Genomic DNA, 16,282 nt, shown 5'->3' with positions numbered 1-16,282 from the left:
ATATGTGTATATATATATATATATATATATATATATATATATATGTACGTTGTATTTATAATTGTATAGCAATTAAATAAATCCTAAAATTCTCTGTCATGTAATACCATTTGTTTCTTATTGTTAGTGGAATCATGTGTAGGACAACATTGTGTCGTGTTCGTTATGTTAAAATGTACATAAAACTTATTCGGTGTATCTCTTGAGTCTCATTATGTGATATATTGCGACTTTCTCGTCATTGTATACTTTCGATCGCGATATCTGGAAACGTTTCTGTCATAGACTCGCCTTCTTTCACTTCTTCTATTTCTCACAACGATAAAGGAAGTATGATGGAACATAGCTAGAGTGCAGTGTGAAATTTGTCCGAACTTCCAGGATAAAAATATGCTGTCTAATTATAGAAAGATTTTGTATACACACGCACGCACTCTCTCTCTCTCTCTCCGTTTTTATATTGTTTTGCAATTTACAATTCAATATCTAAAACGTACATATTTACATGGAAAATCTTGAAAATAGAAAACGCACGTTCTCTGCAATATAACAAATTTTATTATTTTAAACGGAATTATTCCCAACTAAAACCAATTATTCTTGTGAGATAACATGACGTTAATAGGAAAGAGCACATTATCGCATATTAAAATTTTATTTTAAATTTGATATTTGTGTTTTAGAAATGTTCAAGAGAAAGTTTATCACTCTTTTACTTTAAATTTTTGCATGCGTAAACATGAAGATTATCACAAAAGAAATAAATAACGTGCAGAGTTGAGACTGCCTATTCATATATAGGTGTCATGAGAAAAAAGTATATATTGATTTTCTTATATCTTATATTTATAAAAAGAAGCCAAAAATCAGAACTATACAATAACGATAATGTAATAATAATGGAACAATTACATTAATAATTACATACAACATGTGTTATGTCTATATTTACATTCAATTAACCCTAGAATCCATGACTGGGGTCGATTTCGACCCCAGGCGAACTTTGAACTACGCTCCTGAGCTAGCGAGTGACATTATCGACTCAGGACCTGAACCATAATTCATTTCAACTTTCTAAAAGTAGGGTTATGTCGGGCGCAGCGTTAGTTGTTCGCTAGCAGTGAAGTAGCACAGTCGTAAAGCGGGCGTGGGGTCGATATCGACCCCAGTCGTGACTTGCCGTTTGAGTTTCGTCACGGTAAGCTAATTTTATTTTTTTCGCTAGAATCAATATATATCATGTATTATTACGTAATCTGAGCATAAATAGTCATAAATATTATTTAAGACGAAATATCACACAATTTAGTCGGTAAAAATCCCGTTGCCTAAGAAGATTGACATTTCGCAGAAAATGGCTGGGCGATATAATGTTTCATTTTTTTCATATTTTTTACTATTTTGTATCAAATAAAAATGAAATAATACTTAAAATACAATTTTTTATGGTTTTTTCATCGACTTTTTCCGTATTTCAACTTTGCGAATTTCTTCATCTTTATAGTCCCAAATAAATATACTTTTTGAACAGAACATAGCGATGACAATTTTTTTCTAATAGTCTAATGTGTCCTCTTTAAAACCCCGTTTGAAATTTTAAAATCGGTTGATTACAAAAAAAGATACAAATTTTTGTTTAAAAAAAGAGGTTTTTGCTGATTTTCTGCGTTTTTCAGTCTTTAAATGGATTTTTCACTAACTAAACTTGAGTAAAATTAAATTTACCGTATACCATTCTCTTCGTTATTAAAAAACGAAGAAATTCATGTAGGTTTAAAGGCCCTTTATTTCTGTAGGACCGGTTTTACGATCAAATAAAGCGTGGGGTCGATATTGCCCCCAGTCATGGATTAGAAGGTCAAAAAAATGTATCATGGATTCTAGGGTTAAACAAAATGTTCTTTAGATTGGGCAAATTTCGCACTGTGAAATGATGAATTGTAATAAGAAAATAAGCATTCATTACGTATGCGTTGCTGATTATTGACTTTCACGTTCGCTAACAAATATCACGCTGTCTTGCGATTTACGAGCATCTATTTTTGGATTACAAATATAGATATAAAAAGATAGATTCAATCAATATTGGCTGTGTGCATGTTGCGCAAATACATATAATACTGAATCTATCTTTTTATGTTTATAAGTTGGACGTTAATCGGTCTTATCCACGGGCTTAGCACTAGCAAAAGAATTAGAATAATACCTATATAGCATGCTGACGGTAGAATGAAAAATCATCTTTAATGTTACTTTAATGTTAATGTGCACGTGAATTGAGAGGAGCAGAAAGTGTGTATCCCAACCGTTCTACTTTTGATACGTACAAGAGGTCGTAAAACCGATAAGATTGATCTTTTAAAGCGCCACGTGCCAACAACGAATATCAAAAACGTGGAGTCCGGTTCTAAACTTTAATTATACCACGTATGCCAATCTTATGACGAAATTACAACTAAGCACTCGTATTTTTTTAATATCTTGATTCGTCAATTAACGACGCACGTATATATAGAATAAAAATGCTATTGTATGTACATGTCAAAACGATATTCTCATTTTTCATATGTGAAATAAGAACATTTGAAGAGAGGAGAAGTGTTAAGAATAAGAAATACATCGACGTGCACAGTCTCGCGTTTGCAACATCCCAATTAAAATAAAATTCGACGTGGACTACGGTTTTGATATTCGGTATTGTAATGTTGTTGCAGTAAAAAAAATCAATCTTATTGCTTTCGTAACAGATACATACAACATACATAAAAATTTCCCTTATCGATTACGCAAGAGTCAAATAAATTCACCAGTTCGCGTTTTCTCGTCAGTTACATATATACATTCGCGATGCGGATCGGGACTATTCGTAGTCCAGCTACTCTTAAAAGCAACAATAATAGTTCGTTTATCAGCGCTTAATCGCGAGAATAGAAAGGCGATCGCGAATAAAACGATTTAAGGTTGCTTTCGGTATATTCGCCGATACATTGCACGTTCGGATTTACTTGATTCTATAATTTTCTAAGTCTTGTTGCGACAGTACGCACAGTCACTCGTTTATCTTTGCCTCATTGAGACTAGAAAGACGAAAGACGCACGGAACTTGAAATATATTACTGTAGGTCTTGCTGCGACAGTATATTACACACGATGTGAAAGGAAATCTATGATCAGCCGTATTTAGTGCTAGACAGATTCGATGAAGATACGAGCATTTCAAGCTTCGCCAAATCTCTTCGAAATAATGATGCATATCGCATGCTCGCTCGCAGTTTGCATTAACGAAACAGACTCGTCGGTTTATCGTAATTTCAATATTTTATTGCGAAATTTACAGTATAACTGTTAGACGCGGATGTTTGAAAGCCCATGATATTAACGATTCAAAGAAAAAAAAAAAGATTTTAATATAAAGGGAAGTATTTTTCATTCTCTCTCTCTCTCTCTCTCTCTCTCTCTCTCTCTCTCTCTCTCTTTCTCTCCCTCCCTCCCTCCCTCCCTCCATCTCTCTCTCTCTGTCGCGACTTTTACACAGCATCTGTATGGATTAATAAAAGTTAAAGATTTAGAGATTTATCTTAATTTTTTTCTAGTTTTACAAACTTTTGTTATTACTCTCTCCGGAGAGTTATGTCATTGCGTAAAAATGTACGCCTTTGATGTACGATACGCGTCCTGCGATCGAGCAAATATGGCGAATCATATAAATAAAATAAAGCAAATTCTTTTTCTCTCTCTTACTTTCTATTCTTCTCCCTCCTTTTCTCTTCGCACCAACTAATGAATTCGGTTAGTAGTATGTAAAATTCATCAAAGTGCGTAAGCTACGTTCAGCAGATATAACAGTCATGGACGTGCTAAGCAGCAATCGAATGTGAAATAACAAATTAGCTTAAAAAAGAATTTTTGTTTGTTGAACTGTTTAGTGAGTCTGATTGACAATGAGTCAATAACACTTTACACGTATATAATGCTTTTATGTCACTTTGTGTGAGATTACTTCCAACGCACCAGTGTACCAGTGCATTCCGTCCAATTCACTCTAGGAGATAAGAATATTTGCTTCATTTTTATCTATATGCAGTATCCAGTGATTGGTAGGTCGCTTTGCACACACCGACACCCCTTTGATTCGTCATCAACTGGTCGGGAATCTTAAAGTCTATATACGTTTATATCTCGTAAAGCATCCTGTAAGCTGTCCCGTAATCGCGTGTCACCATGTTCCGCGACAATCTATATAATCACATCCATTAACAAATAATTTTCCATTTCCAGGACAAAAATTTCATTACACATAAATAAATTATAGAAAATTGATGTGATAGGCCCGGGCAAAGCAACATGATTAAAATTGCGCTTATCTTAAGATTAAAAAGATATCACGAGTTCCCCCACCGCTTGTGTGAATCGTAAATAAGGACATTGCGAATGTTTATAAATTCAAGTCTTTTATGATGACAGCGATCACGGGTGGAACCGTTCGTTTCAAGCCTAATACACATCGACTATTAGGTTTACAAAAGAGATGCCCTACCTCGTAGGGCTTCAAGGATCGAATCGGTTTTACAGTGGAGAAGGATATGGGAATCCGGAGAACGCGGAGATCGAGAACTCGGGCTGATACGTAGGGCCAGAGACCGGTTACTCCCGCAGTTTATGCCAATCGGCGATTTGTCGTCGCGGTGAGCTGCATACCTCTTTCCAATGGTTTACAGCGGAACCTTGACATTTTGGTCCACCAAACTCTAGCCGGCCGATTACCTAAATTATTACATTGTGTTATGCGTGATTCATTTATCACGATTGCTAATCGCTGATAAAAGTAGTTTTGTTCGATAAACATTTCATTTCAAACACAACAACGTTAAATAAGCTTACATAAATTCTTTCAAAATTTTTCGATTTATTTTTGCACGTCAGTAAATTTAAAGAAATGAGACGTATATATTTACTTTAGTTATATGTACACATGTACACATGTATGTGCATCTTGAGCATTCCAGCCACGTCTACGCGTGCATACATAAACGCACATACACAGAGACGTAGCTAGAGTTTCCCAACATTATCGGATATTTTTCTAACTACAGATTTGTTGGCCAACCCCGAAATAGTTTTTCTTATAAAAAATATCAAGATATTATTTTCTAATTATTAACACGGTATCTGTAGTATTAATTTAACTTTAAAATATAATTTAAATCTAAAAGAATCTTCTGCGAAAGGTATATACATTTTCCAATTTTGGGATAGTCTATAAACATTACTTGATAGAGAAGTTGATTTGCGTAAAACGTACATTGATCCAAATTCCAAACAATAATGGAGTAAATAAAATATTGCGTTTTAGATGATTAAAGTATATATATATATATATATATATATATATATATATATATAAAAAAGTTACCTCGTTTTTCGTGACTCTATCCCAGTCCAGTAACATGAACTCAAGGCTGACATTGTTGAGTCCATCTGCACCGTTAGGTATGTCGAAGACGAAGGACTCATTAAATACCGGACTGAGCGTACGTTTCTTTACGTGCGTTTTCTTTTTAGCGATACGTTGTTGGTTGTACAGAAGATAGATTTTCACATACGGGTCAGCGAGCCCAGTCACATCCATCTTGGGTAGGTTTCGTGCTTTTAATACTACCACCGTCAGCCGGCTGGTAACAGGTTGCCAACAAAGAGAGACCAGCAATTCTCCTCTCCCTTGTGACTGTATCTAAAAAGAAATAAGAGAGCAAAAGAAATATTATTCATATTTCTAGATTTTTTAAAATAATATTTATTTATAGATAATGCTGTATCTCTCTCTTTCTTGGATATCCTTTTCACTAAAAATCTTATAGTCGATTTTTCATCGACAAAAATATCAAATTTATTGGGTTGGCCAATAAGTCCGTGCGGTTATTTATAAGTAACATTTATAAGTAAAAAACCGCACGGACTTATTGGCCAACCTATTATTTAAATAATTAAAAAACTAAAAATAGCGAATATTTAATGGTAAAAATTATAATTATTTTATATTAAGACGTATTATATGAGAAGTTATATTCTTAATAAAAAATGTAATAATAATATATTTTTATTATGTATTCTTTAGATACGTATAAATGAATTTTTATCTTCAGAACACATACAAGATATTTACCTTTAAGCTCCTGGGGTATATTTTTCGACAGAGAGATATTTCCTGATTATCCGCGTCCTCTAAACCGGGCACTGATGACAATGCACATGTCAATTCTCCAATGATATCGTCACGCGAGTATCTGTCAAAACTCAGCACGATGAAGTGTAAGCTGATTTTCTGGAATTATACGTTTCAACTAGGTCATTCTTCTCTTAAAAAAAGATTCTTTACAATACGTTTAATTGAGACGTTGGAGAACGAATTTGAATACGTAGATACGGGTACAGGTCATTTACCTGAAGCTGGCTCTGCGATATGCCAAAGAACGTGAAATCTTCATCGTACACTGGGTCCCTGGTATTTCTGAGGACTCTGGTTTTCACATGATGCTGTTTGTCAGGTAACAACTGCAGCTTCACATAAGGATCACTAGTGGCGTTCTGCTGACCTCTGGCTGGCAGCCCTTTGCATTTCACCACGGTGACCGCGAGCGCATTCTGCTCGCTTCGATACCGCAGTTTAAACACTAGCTGGCCCAGATTATCCTTGTCGTTTTCAGCTGTTTGGCTCTTGTCACGCTCGACCTTCTCATTGTTCTCTAGCTCGGCCTTGTCGCGCTCGTTCTCTATATTCACAGCGACCTCGACCGGCGTCTGTACCGGCGTACCTGCAGAGTATATTAATACAATAATAAATGTAACGTGTAATCAGAGATACGTGTGTCTCATGAAGAGACGGCGGGGTGACTTTTATTACGACGTATCACATTTTATGGCGTACGTTATATTACCTGCGCTTTGCGGTGTTCTGGGCTGAGACGCCGGGTTTGAGGACTGTGACCCCGTCGGGCTGGGAGTTTGTCCACCGGAACCAGGCGGGCTCTTAGCTGGCCCCGTCGGCGATGGGCTCTTCTTTAAATAGTGGCTCGTGCTGCCGGGACTTTTAACCGCCGTCGGCTTCCGATGTGGCGGTCTAAACGCCAGGGACTTGTCGGAGCTTAACTTGGTGTGCTCGCGACGCCGTCGGCAAAGCCACCAGGTCATCGCGACGGCGCATAACAGGAAAGCGGCACCGATGCATAGTGTCACCAACGTCGCCGTCGAGACTAAAATCGTACGCAGTGATTAAACCGATCGAATTGTAAAATTTAACGACGGATCATATAATGTCTTTTATGCAACACGTGCATGGAAAGTGCCCCATTACGCACGCTACGCGTGCGTGATAGACCACTTTCCAGGCACTTGCAACATAAAATAGGGAGTGTAAGCCGTGTGTAAAGATGAAAATTCCCGGGTGCGGAGTTTACGCACGAGCCGAAGGCGAGTGCGGTAACCGCACCCGGGAATTTTCATCTTACCTCACTTGTTACACAAATAACTATTTTCTTGTCTCCGAGTATTGTATCGAAACCAACGTCGCCGCGCGTGCGCGGAACAAGCGACTCTGGGATCACTGGTCGTACGCATGTGTACCTTTCGATTTCGATTTTGTTATACGTGCGCGTCTATTTTATATTATTGCGAGCAGCGCGGCAGCGTGTAACGCGACACGGGTGAGACAACGAGGGATACGACGATGTGCTTAGAGAGCACGTAGGACTTCTCTCTATACCTTACGTATCTTCTCGATGATGCCAAATGTAAACATGCGAAAAGTAAAGTAAAATGATCACGTGTTGCAGAGTTAAGCCCCCTAAACATGTTGCGTGACAGCGCTTTCTTTATGCGCCTTTATTATTCCGATATCCTATGGATTTAAATCGTGGTCCCGTGTCCCGTGGTCGGACTAGTTGGGACCTGGGCTATATTGACGCGTAACGCCTCTAAATTTTCCAGCGCTCTTCACGGCGGACGTGTGCATCAAAGCCATATTCCAACGATGATCACGTCTGCGAAAAGATATAAGCGAGACGCAACACGTGAAATTGAATTTTACGCGTTGGGAAACAGTTTCCCCAAGGGACGTGACGATCTAACGCAGTTGCAAGCGAAATGACATGGCAAGAGCTAACAGCTGTCAGCCCACTCTATTCCAGACACCATTGGGAAGATTTCGTCCGTTATCGCGAACGCGGTGCGCGGTGGATGATGACGCGGTCGCGCTTGCAGTAATGATTCCGCGATGATGAAAGGTATCATATCGGCAACGCCACGGCCACGGCGACGGCGGCGGCGGCGGCGGCGGCGGCAGACGGGTGGTTCCGGAAGGAGGTCAGGTGGGAACGTCGCCGTCGTCGGCACTCACCGGGCTCGACAGGTCGAATGAGAGGTCCACCTTCGGTCACTCCGCCGACCATCTTCGGGCACGCTGCTCTACCCCTGAATGCTGAAAAGGATTATGCCTTTATCCGCGTCTTAAATCCGTTCGCCACGGCACACCGAACGATTATTTACGGGCGGCGTACGGCCCGACGTCCGTGGCACTCTACCTACCGTGCTACCGTCCGATCGTCGCGTCGGCGTGGATCAATAGCCCTCCTGAGGAACGGAGCTTGCGCGGAGAGAACCTGAGGACGATACGCCACCGGCACTACCGACAGCGTCACCGCCGTCACCGGAAAAGTGTGATAGCATAGGGTGGCCCCCGACTCCCCCGTCTCCCCAGTCCCCATCTTCGTTCCGGGGGTGATTCGCGGATGACCCGTCAGATCCGCGCGTCTGACGCACGACGTCAAATTCGATTGATCTATAGAAAACAATTTCTAAATTATTTGACTGTGACAGAGTCTTCTGACCCTCCTGACATATCGAATCATTTTAAATATATGTATAATGATGTGTATGACGAGAATCTCGAGTCATCATCAATATTATGCAAAATCTGCAGACAATTTTTAAGTCTAGAATGTTCTGAATATCTAAAAAATCTAAATGTTTCGAAGACATATTTTCTCTTTTAAAAATATATTTGCTCGATATTTAATTCAGTATTAGATATTTAGTTCTTCAGTCAGCTTTAATATCTCCATAGCTAAGCACGTAAGATATATTGACGTGCTACGTGTTGAGAGTTCCTCCGTTGTTCTTTTTTACGGTTAAAGTTAAATGCAAACGACAGGTAGGTTTAGGTGACATCTTATGTTTCTCTTCATACGATATAAATCATAACGTGTAAGGCAATATATTATATTAGCTCGTAGTTTCAACGTGCACTGGTAATGTAAATTGATATGGGTAAAGTCTGGTAAAGGGTCTATGTGTATCTTGGACAAAAACCGCAGAAACGTTAGATGAGTATACTGAAGACTATAAACTAGCGCGTTTACTTGCCACATGCTAAAGCATTGTTTTGAATTATCGATCAACGAACGCTGAAGCAGAACGTAAAGCAGAAGAGATAGAGAATAAGGTATTTGCCTATATTGCCTATGTTTCAGTAAAAATATAATAGATGAATAAAACAGTTGCTTAGACTTTTTTTATCTCTTCGAGAGTTCGACGTTAATTTCTAGCTAAACACGAGATACGTATCATACGACGTTATGGAATAAATATAGATTATTGTACGTTGATGCGACTTAACTTGAAACGTGCAACTGGCGCGGCGTATGAACGTATTGAAATTTACGACCGATCGAATGGCCAGTCCACGACGCTTATGGTTGAGGTGGTTGAGATATAGTTGAAATGGTTGAAATGATTGGGATGAACGGGACGTCGCATTTTTACTGCGGAATTTTACTTCGTTCACATTTTAGGTCCACTTTAAAAACGTATGTACGTCTGCTGCATGGTATGCATAGAACGCATAGTTACGCAAAATTTCAACGAGATACAATGGACTCGTTATTTCTACGAACATTTCGAATATTTCGCGAATTTACGATACAATACGTGCTTGTTATGACAAATGCGAAACCTTGAGCACGCGAGTTGACGAGTTCGGAATCCACAATAAAATTGTAGTCGATTTATTGATTTGCCAATAAATTGCGCAGTTTCCGACATAGATACGTGAAAGGAACAAGGGTCTCTCTCTCTCTCAACAGATCGCTAATCTCGCGCAAATTACAACGATATATATCTCGATGCGAGTAAAATTAAGTATTACATATGTATAATAAATGTGTTTTTTTAGATTTATTAGATAAAGTAGACAGATAAATAAAAATGCGCATGAAACAAATAAAGACTGCACGCGCACGCGATTTTATAATTTATCCTTTTCGGCGTGCAAGCGGCGTGTAATAGCATTTGTTGTTTGTTGGCAGTTAACACATTACACAGGGTGACGTACCGTACGACACGACATAGCTGGAAAAGAGATGACTCATATAAACAAATTAAATTAAATTTTAGTCAACTTAAATGGAATAAAATAAATTCAAGAAAAATTAAATTTAAAAAAAAGTAAAACGTTGAGTTATGCTTGTGTAACATTATTAAGAAGGATCATGACTGTATGCGCCAAGTGACAACTACCCTGACATTTTGTTTTAATGTTTAAAACGTCAAGTATCAATACTAGACGTAAATATCCAAGCTATCGAAGTGAAAAATTACGCTACCATCTCGAGCTCGAGCGCTCTGTAAGGATACCTGTGCATTTTAGTGCGAAAATGACCCTATTGACCCAGTGAAGAGTAGAATCCAGTGATCCCCCCCCCCCCCAGAGGGGCCAAGAGGGGAGCCGGGTACCGGGTATATTGCGCATGAGCGTCGACGTTCTCACACGCGGTAAAGTATCCTGTTTGAGAAAAAATGAATATTATATGGTCCTTTATTAAATTTATTTTTAAGAATAACCTAAACATTTTGAAAGATCACGTTTTCGTGTAATAATGTACATACTTTTAATAAATCTAACGCGTACGATCTTATGCCCATTGCCCACTGTTGGTCACGGTTCGTGGCTCGCGGCCTCCCGAAAAGGGTTCGTGCGGGAGGCCTAGACATGGCGCCAGGCGCGCTCATCTACACCCGAAATGGATTATTGGATGTGCTCGATGTAATGTACCGTATGCTGTACGATTACGTAACTAACGTAACGTACATAGTACAAATGGAAGAATCAAAGAGTCGTGTACGTACGTACGCCGTTTTTACATTAAACTGAAGACGTCCCAGTGTTTCTTCGGCAATAAAATCGCCACTGGCTACTGGTGACTGACAACTGGATCGTTTCGTGTCTACCGGTCTACCGCTCTCGCTCTGTCACGATCAGTCACACGCGTCGTGATTGTCGAATGTCGAATGTCGGCTACGTTGGAGAGAAAAAAAAAGGGAAAAATGAACGATGCAGGAAGTGCATCGTTCAGCTGGAAAGACGGAAAGAGCAGACCTAAGGACAGTGAGGACAAATAGAACGTGCGTATTCCAGTTCCTCTTTCGCGCTCTTGGATATACGACGGAAGAGAATTTAAAAAATCGTGGACATTGACTACGTAGTGCTATGTGCTACGTAGTAAGTAGTTTACGTCCACGTTTTATGCGGGCGTATTTATAGAGACACTTTAAAATAAAGTTAACGTGTGGCTGTGGGTTGTGGCCGCTTTCAGCTCTGCTCAGATCTCAGTCAGGCTTCTGTGACCACTTGACCAGTGACAGTGAGGCAGTGACTTTTGATGACTTCTGTCTGGTAACAGCTCTAACAGCAGTAACCACTAACCAGCAACAGCACGCAGCTACGTCACTACGCGATGTCATTGATGACGTCACCGCCGTCACCGGTCAGTCCGGTCGGCGGTCATCCTGACGCCTCGTGCCATGCCGTTACGTATACGCGTAAGAGTGAGAAAACACATGAAGAACACCAAGTGCGCAACATCCGTCTTTCCGTATCCGTTCCATACGCATCTACGCATGTGCCACGGTGTCATTGATATTGGAATGTAGCGGTGTAGTGTGAGACTGAAAATCGATAAGAACGTCGAGAATAGATCAATAGAGGGATTTTATAGTATGTATCAACAGCACGTCATCGGCACCACGTCGGCAGGTCCAGGCAGGTCGGCGGGTATCCTTTAGCCACATCGAGATTGACGTTACGATCCCAAGTAGTTTGGGATCGCGACGGCTGTAACTATCATCAAGAAGAAGTTGGAGCAAGGAGACACGTGTCCTTGTCCGGCAAAAGCTGCGCGGCGTTAAACGTCGGCTGCTGGTGAATAATAAACGTAAATAAAATACGTGGAGGAGTACTGTCGTAAAGATCAGAAGAGCTAAAACGAAAAACGATCGACATGGGCCTCAAGGACTTACGAATAGAGTTCGACAATCAATGGAGCACGTATTATCCTGGACAAACGGTGAGAGGTAACGTCATCGTTGTTCTGGACAGCACGAAGAAGATTCGCGGTAAGTCTGGTTATGGTTAAGGACACGCAGTCGTACATCGTAATATAGTCCGAGATGTATTACTTCTTAGGGAACATTATATGTTTACAACATTAAGAATATTTAAAAAGCATCTTAAAGTTTTAAAATTATAAAAATGTCAAAAGATATCGTCCGCGTTATCTTATGTCTCGATTTATTATATCTTTGTGATATTGTTTTAAGATGCCTTCAAGTTAAATTACGTTGCGTACTTGTGGAATCAGTTTTAGATACCAACCAAGTTACGTGGAAATCTATCACGAGCATTACGGTCATTACTTACGTTAACAAAGCTGTACGTGCTTGAATCGGTACATGAATGACTTACGATTTATTTTATTTTTAACTTTGTTAACACGCTACACTCTACGCTGTATATTATGATGTCGTTAAGTAAAAAATATATTTTACTTAAATTAACTTCCAATCTCTTTTGTTACAGGTATGTTTCAGTTCGCTATATACGAACAAAATGCACGTCTATGTCCACTGCCCGTCCACAAGCGATCTCTTTCTATTTTTGCATATACACACACATATACAATGTGTGAAAGTTAATTATAGAACATACTGCCCACACATACTCCTCATCTGTATCTCCCCTTTCTACTGTTACTCCGCTACGCTTTGTCTTCTTCGAGTTTTGTACCACTACACTAGGCTATGTCAAATACACGTAATAGCATTGAATGATTTTAACAAAGAGAATTTTTATATTTTGTTTTATTTATATTAATGAACATAAATCTTATAAATCGAATATAATTTAACAAGTCGAGCAACGTAATGAAATAATTTAATATAAAATTCTACATATTTTAATGCAAAATAGAGAATAAAAAATAAATGGATTAATAGAAATGATAAAAATTGATTAAAAATAAATCATTTGAAAAGACAAACGTGATAAATTATTTAATAATGAAAATAAGTATTAGCTAATACTTAACTATGCTTTTTTTCGAGTGTACTTATAACGTTTGTAAATTTTTTTACGCAGGTATAAGCGTGAAAATAAAAGGTGAAGCGAATACTTGGTGTGTAGTTAAAAAAGAAGATATTGAGCGCAAGGGAGATTATCATGATGAGGTTGCCACAGCACATGAAGAATATTTTGAAACAAAATATTACTTGGTTGGATCAGCTTCGGGTAAGGCTACAATGTTTACTAGATTTTAATGAAACTCAAATAAAACAATACATGAAATGTTCAAGAATGAAATTTGTTAAGCGACACGCTTGAAAATTGATTTTATTAACAAGAAGATAAATAATAAAATACGTAATGTTTTATACGTGGAGTGAACATTTTTTGTAGATGTGGACATATATATAGAGATTACGAAAGACGTTATTAAAATATGACTTATTTAAATAGAAAAAGTGTTATTTTTAAATTTAGCAAGTTTAGTTTTCTTTACTTGAAAGATTTTACATTTAAATGTCTCCAACATATTTATAATCAACTACATGCCTTACGAAAAATGACGTCAGTGGGAGAACGTTGAGCACGAAATGAATCACGTTTATTTAAAAACTCTGTCAGCAAGAATTTAAATCTAAGTCAGGCATTTTTTATTCAACTTTATCATACGTGTGCATTATGATTTTTCCCCTTATATGTATATTTTTATTTTATTATCTTTTATTTATGTTCTTTTGTTAGGTGGAGAAATTGAAATACAATCAGGAGAACACAAATTTCCATTTACTTGTTCCTTGCCGATGAACTTGCCGAGTAGTTTCGAATCGGAGTTTGGATACATTCGTTATATCGTCAAAGCCACGCTGGATCGGCCTTGGAAGTTCGATCATGAAGCTAAGAGTCTTTTCACAGTTGTCGTTCCTTTGGATTTGAATCAAGAACCCAGAGCGGCTGTATGTACTAAGTTTCATGATTAAATAACGTTACATTTAATTTATTTTAATATCTACGTTTAAATTAAAATATTAAATTAAATATAGGATTAATTTTTAAATTATTTGAAAGTATGTTTAATCTTTCTTTAGCAGATATCTTGATATTGTCAAATTATTATACTATAACGTTTGCAAAACTTAATATATATGATCTATCATTTTAATCATTTATAGAAAAATAGACTAAAAGTAAAAAATTTATGAGGAAATAATTTTAATCGTCGTACACGTAAGACTTTATTTTTTATATTGTACCATTTCGTACAGTGGTATCTGTTGAGACGTAAGCTCTAAAACGTATTTTTATTTCAGTAATACAAATAATGGTGGATTGTAAACGTATATTTCCAGGAACCCGTGCAGCAAGAAATGAGTAAAACGTTTTGTTGCTTATGTTGCGGTACGCCACCTTTGACCGTAAATTTTTCACTACCGGCTCGAGGGTACGTGCCCGGACAAACGATGCCAATAAAGATAAATGTCGAGAATTTATCAAACGTTGTTGTGACCGTCATCAAACTCATGCTGCGTGAGGTAAGTATGCAATAACAGTTCTACTTTAAGATTAAATTTTCGTTCATTGACATGATTCAAAGGGCAATATTTCTCGATGGTATCGTAAGGCTGAACAGCTTTTATATTGAAAATTTCGTCGATAAGTAATAACGTATCGTGAGGTCCATCCAGGTTGTGACTGTCCGTGTTACGGATCCTTCCGAGACTAGAATACAAGAACGTGTGATAGCAGAGGTCAGCAAAGGACCGATCCAAGCCGGTGGAACCGCCGATTACGAGCAACATCTGAACGTTCCGCCTCTTCCGCCATCAAATTCGTTCGCTACGTGCCAGTACATCGATCTTGAATATGAGTTGAAGGTGGAAGCATGCGTTGAAGGATGGTTAATGTCTTTTTCATATATTTTTTTTCATATGATTTAGATTATTTCACGTATTATTAATTATACAATCTATAAAATAGTTTACCCATTTTAATCAGTTTTTTATTCTCTTATCTCCTTTAAATAAATCTTAGCTCGCAATATTGTAGGTATCATCGGAATCTGTCCGCCAAAATACCCATCCTTGTGGGAACGGTTCCGCTCTCGGTTCATCATGCCCCGAGTGCTCCACCAGCGGGACTAGACGGTGATTATACCGAACGGAGGCCACTGGAAGTTGGTTTCGTTATACCTTCGGCAAATACTGCCGTGCCTCCATTACCAGAATCTACGTTATATCCAAACTTACGTAAGTTCTCCGCACGCATTAGCGCCGTTCGTTCTTCATACAAAAGATAGAAATACTGAGATTTGTGATAAAATAGAATTTATATTTAGTATACTTGCGACATCTTTATATCATGTAACAAAATCATAGTTTTGTATAGAAATAATTGTTTTCAATTTTTTTCTTTTCAGCTCCACCGTCCTTCGAGGAATCGTCATATGCCGCCAAAAATTTTCGCGAGAAAGAAGAATCGGAATATGTTTACGGTCTGGGTAAACATTTTGCACCAAGATATCCAGTATATAATTTTGCACCTGCGCAGTAACGAGAAAACGAGAAATATTACTGTTGAGATTAAATTTTTGCTTCCTCATAGAGGAAGCTTTGTGATGGTGAAAAAATTTTTTTTCGAGATTTTGATGGAAATAGGTTTAGAATGTTCTAAAATGTCGAAAAATCGTATTAGTAAAAAATGTCCGGAAGTATGTATGTATGTGTGTGTGTGTGTGTGTGTACGGATTTTTTGTACACGCATCTACTTCTACAATTTTTTAGATACCGGGTTGAAATTTGGCACACAAATAGAGTATCATAGAAAGTATGTCCTCCTCAAATTTTATTAAAATCCATAAAACGGTATAGATTTTATGCAGATTTTCATTTTTTT

General features: G+C 38.0%; 3 protein-coding genes and 1 long non-coding RNA gene across 5 annotated transcripts in view; 1 reads left to right on the top strand and 3 right to left on the bottom strand.

The window, feature by feature from the left end:
- Positions 1 to 824: 824 nt before the first annotated feature.
- LOC112453323 lies at positions 825 to 3,459 on the bottom strand. Its single transcript, XR_003040594.1, has 2 exons — positions 1,896 to 3,459; positions 825 to 964 (listed from the first exon to the last, which is right to left on the bottom strand). It is a non-coding gene; the product is annotated as an uncharacterized LOC112453323 (long non-coding RNA).
- A 279-nt stretch (positions 3,460 to 3,738) lies between these two features.
- Positions 3,739 to 8,683, bottom strand: LOC112453321 (synaptotagmin-4). Its single transcript, XM_025014022.1, has 7 exons — positions 8,584 to 8,683; positions 8,396 to 8,476; positions 6,939 to 7,253; positions 6,445 to 6,815; positions 6,167 to 6,325; positions 5,417 to 5,734; positions 3,739 to 4,767 (listed from the first exon to the last, which is right to left on the bottom strand). The coding sequence occupies exons 2-7, from the start codon at positions 8,445 to 8,447 to the stop codon at positions 4,648 to 4,650; spliced, it is 1,335 nt and encodes a 444-aa protein (XP_024869790.1). The 5' UTR covers positions 8,448 to 8,476; positions 8,584 to 8,683; the 3' UTR covers positions 3,739 to 4,647.
- On the bottom strand, positions 8,580 to 11,268 carry LOC112453333. The gene is made up of 4 exons (XM_025014042.1): positions 11,182 to 11,268; positions 10,942 to 11,064; positions 10,690 to 10,837; positions 8,580 to 8,836 (listed from the first exon to the last, which is right to left on the bottom strand). The coding sequence occupies exons 2-4, from the start codon at positions 11,062 to 11,064 to the stop codon at positions 8,580 to 8,582; spliced, it is 528 nt and encodes a 175-aa protein (XP_024869810.1). The 5' UTR covers positions 11,182 to 11,268.
- LOC112453322 (arrestin domain-containing protein 17-like) overlaps positions 11,079 to 16,282 on the top strand; it is a 6,842-nt gene continuing 1,638 nt past the window's right edge. The window contains exons 1-8 of one of the 2 annotated variants that reach the window (XM_025014024.1): positions 12,363 to 12,447; positions 12,911 to 13,144; positions 13,469 to 13,618; positions 14,135 to 14,346; positions 14,740 to 14,922; positions 15,076 to 15,287; positions 15,437 to 15,636; positions 15,807 to 15,974. In XM_025014024.1, coding sequence (XP_024869792.1) covers positions 13,132 to 13,144; positions 13,469 to 13,618; positions 14,135 to 14,346; positions 14,740 to 14,922; positions 15,076 to 15,287; positions 15,437 to 15,636; positions 15,807 to 15,940 — 1,104 coding nt within the window. In that variant the 5' untranslated portion in view covers positions 12,363 to 12,447; positions 12,911 to 13,131 and the 3' untranslated portion in view covers positions 15,941 to 15,974. Of the gene's footprint in view, positions 12,448 to 12,910; positions 13,145 to 13,468; positions 13,619 to 14,134; positions 14,347 to 14,739; positions 14,923 to 15,075; positions 15,288 to 15,436; positions 15,637 to 15,806; positions 15,975 to 16,282 lie in introns of both variants that reach the window. The other variant, XM_025014023.1, reaches the window with a different exon arrangement.

Source organism: Temnothorax curvispinosus, unplaced genomic scaffold (assembly GCF_003070985.1).
Source record: "Temnothorax curvispinosus isolate PA1 unplaced genomic scaffold, ASM307098v1 QBEX01004246.1, whole genome shotgun sequence".
Taxonomy (NCBI): domain Eukaryota; kingdom Metazoa; phylum Arthropoda; class Insecta; order Hymenoptera; family Formicidae; genus Temnothorax; species Temnothorax curvispinosus.
Note: the sequence above shows the minus strand (reverse complement) of the source record. Positions and strands in the feature narration are given on the sequence as shown.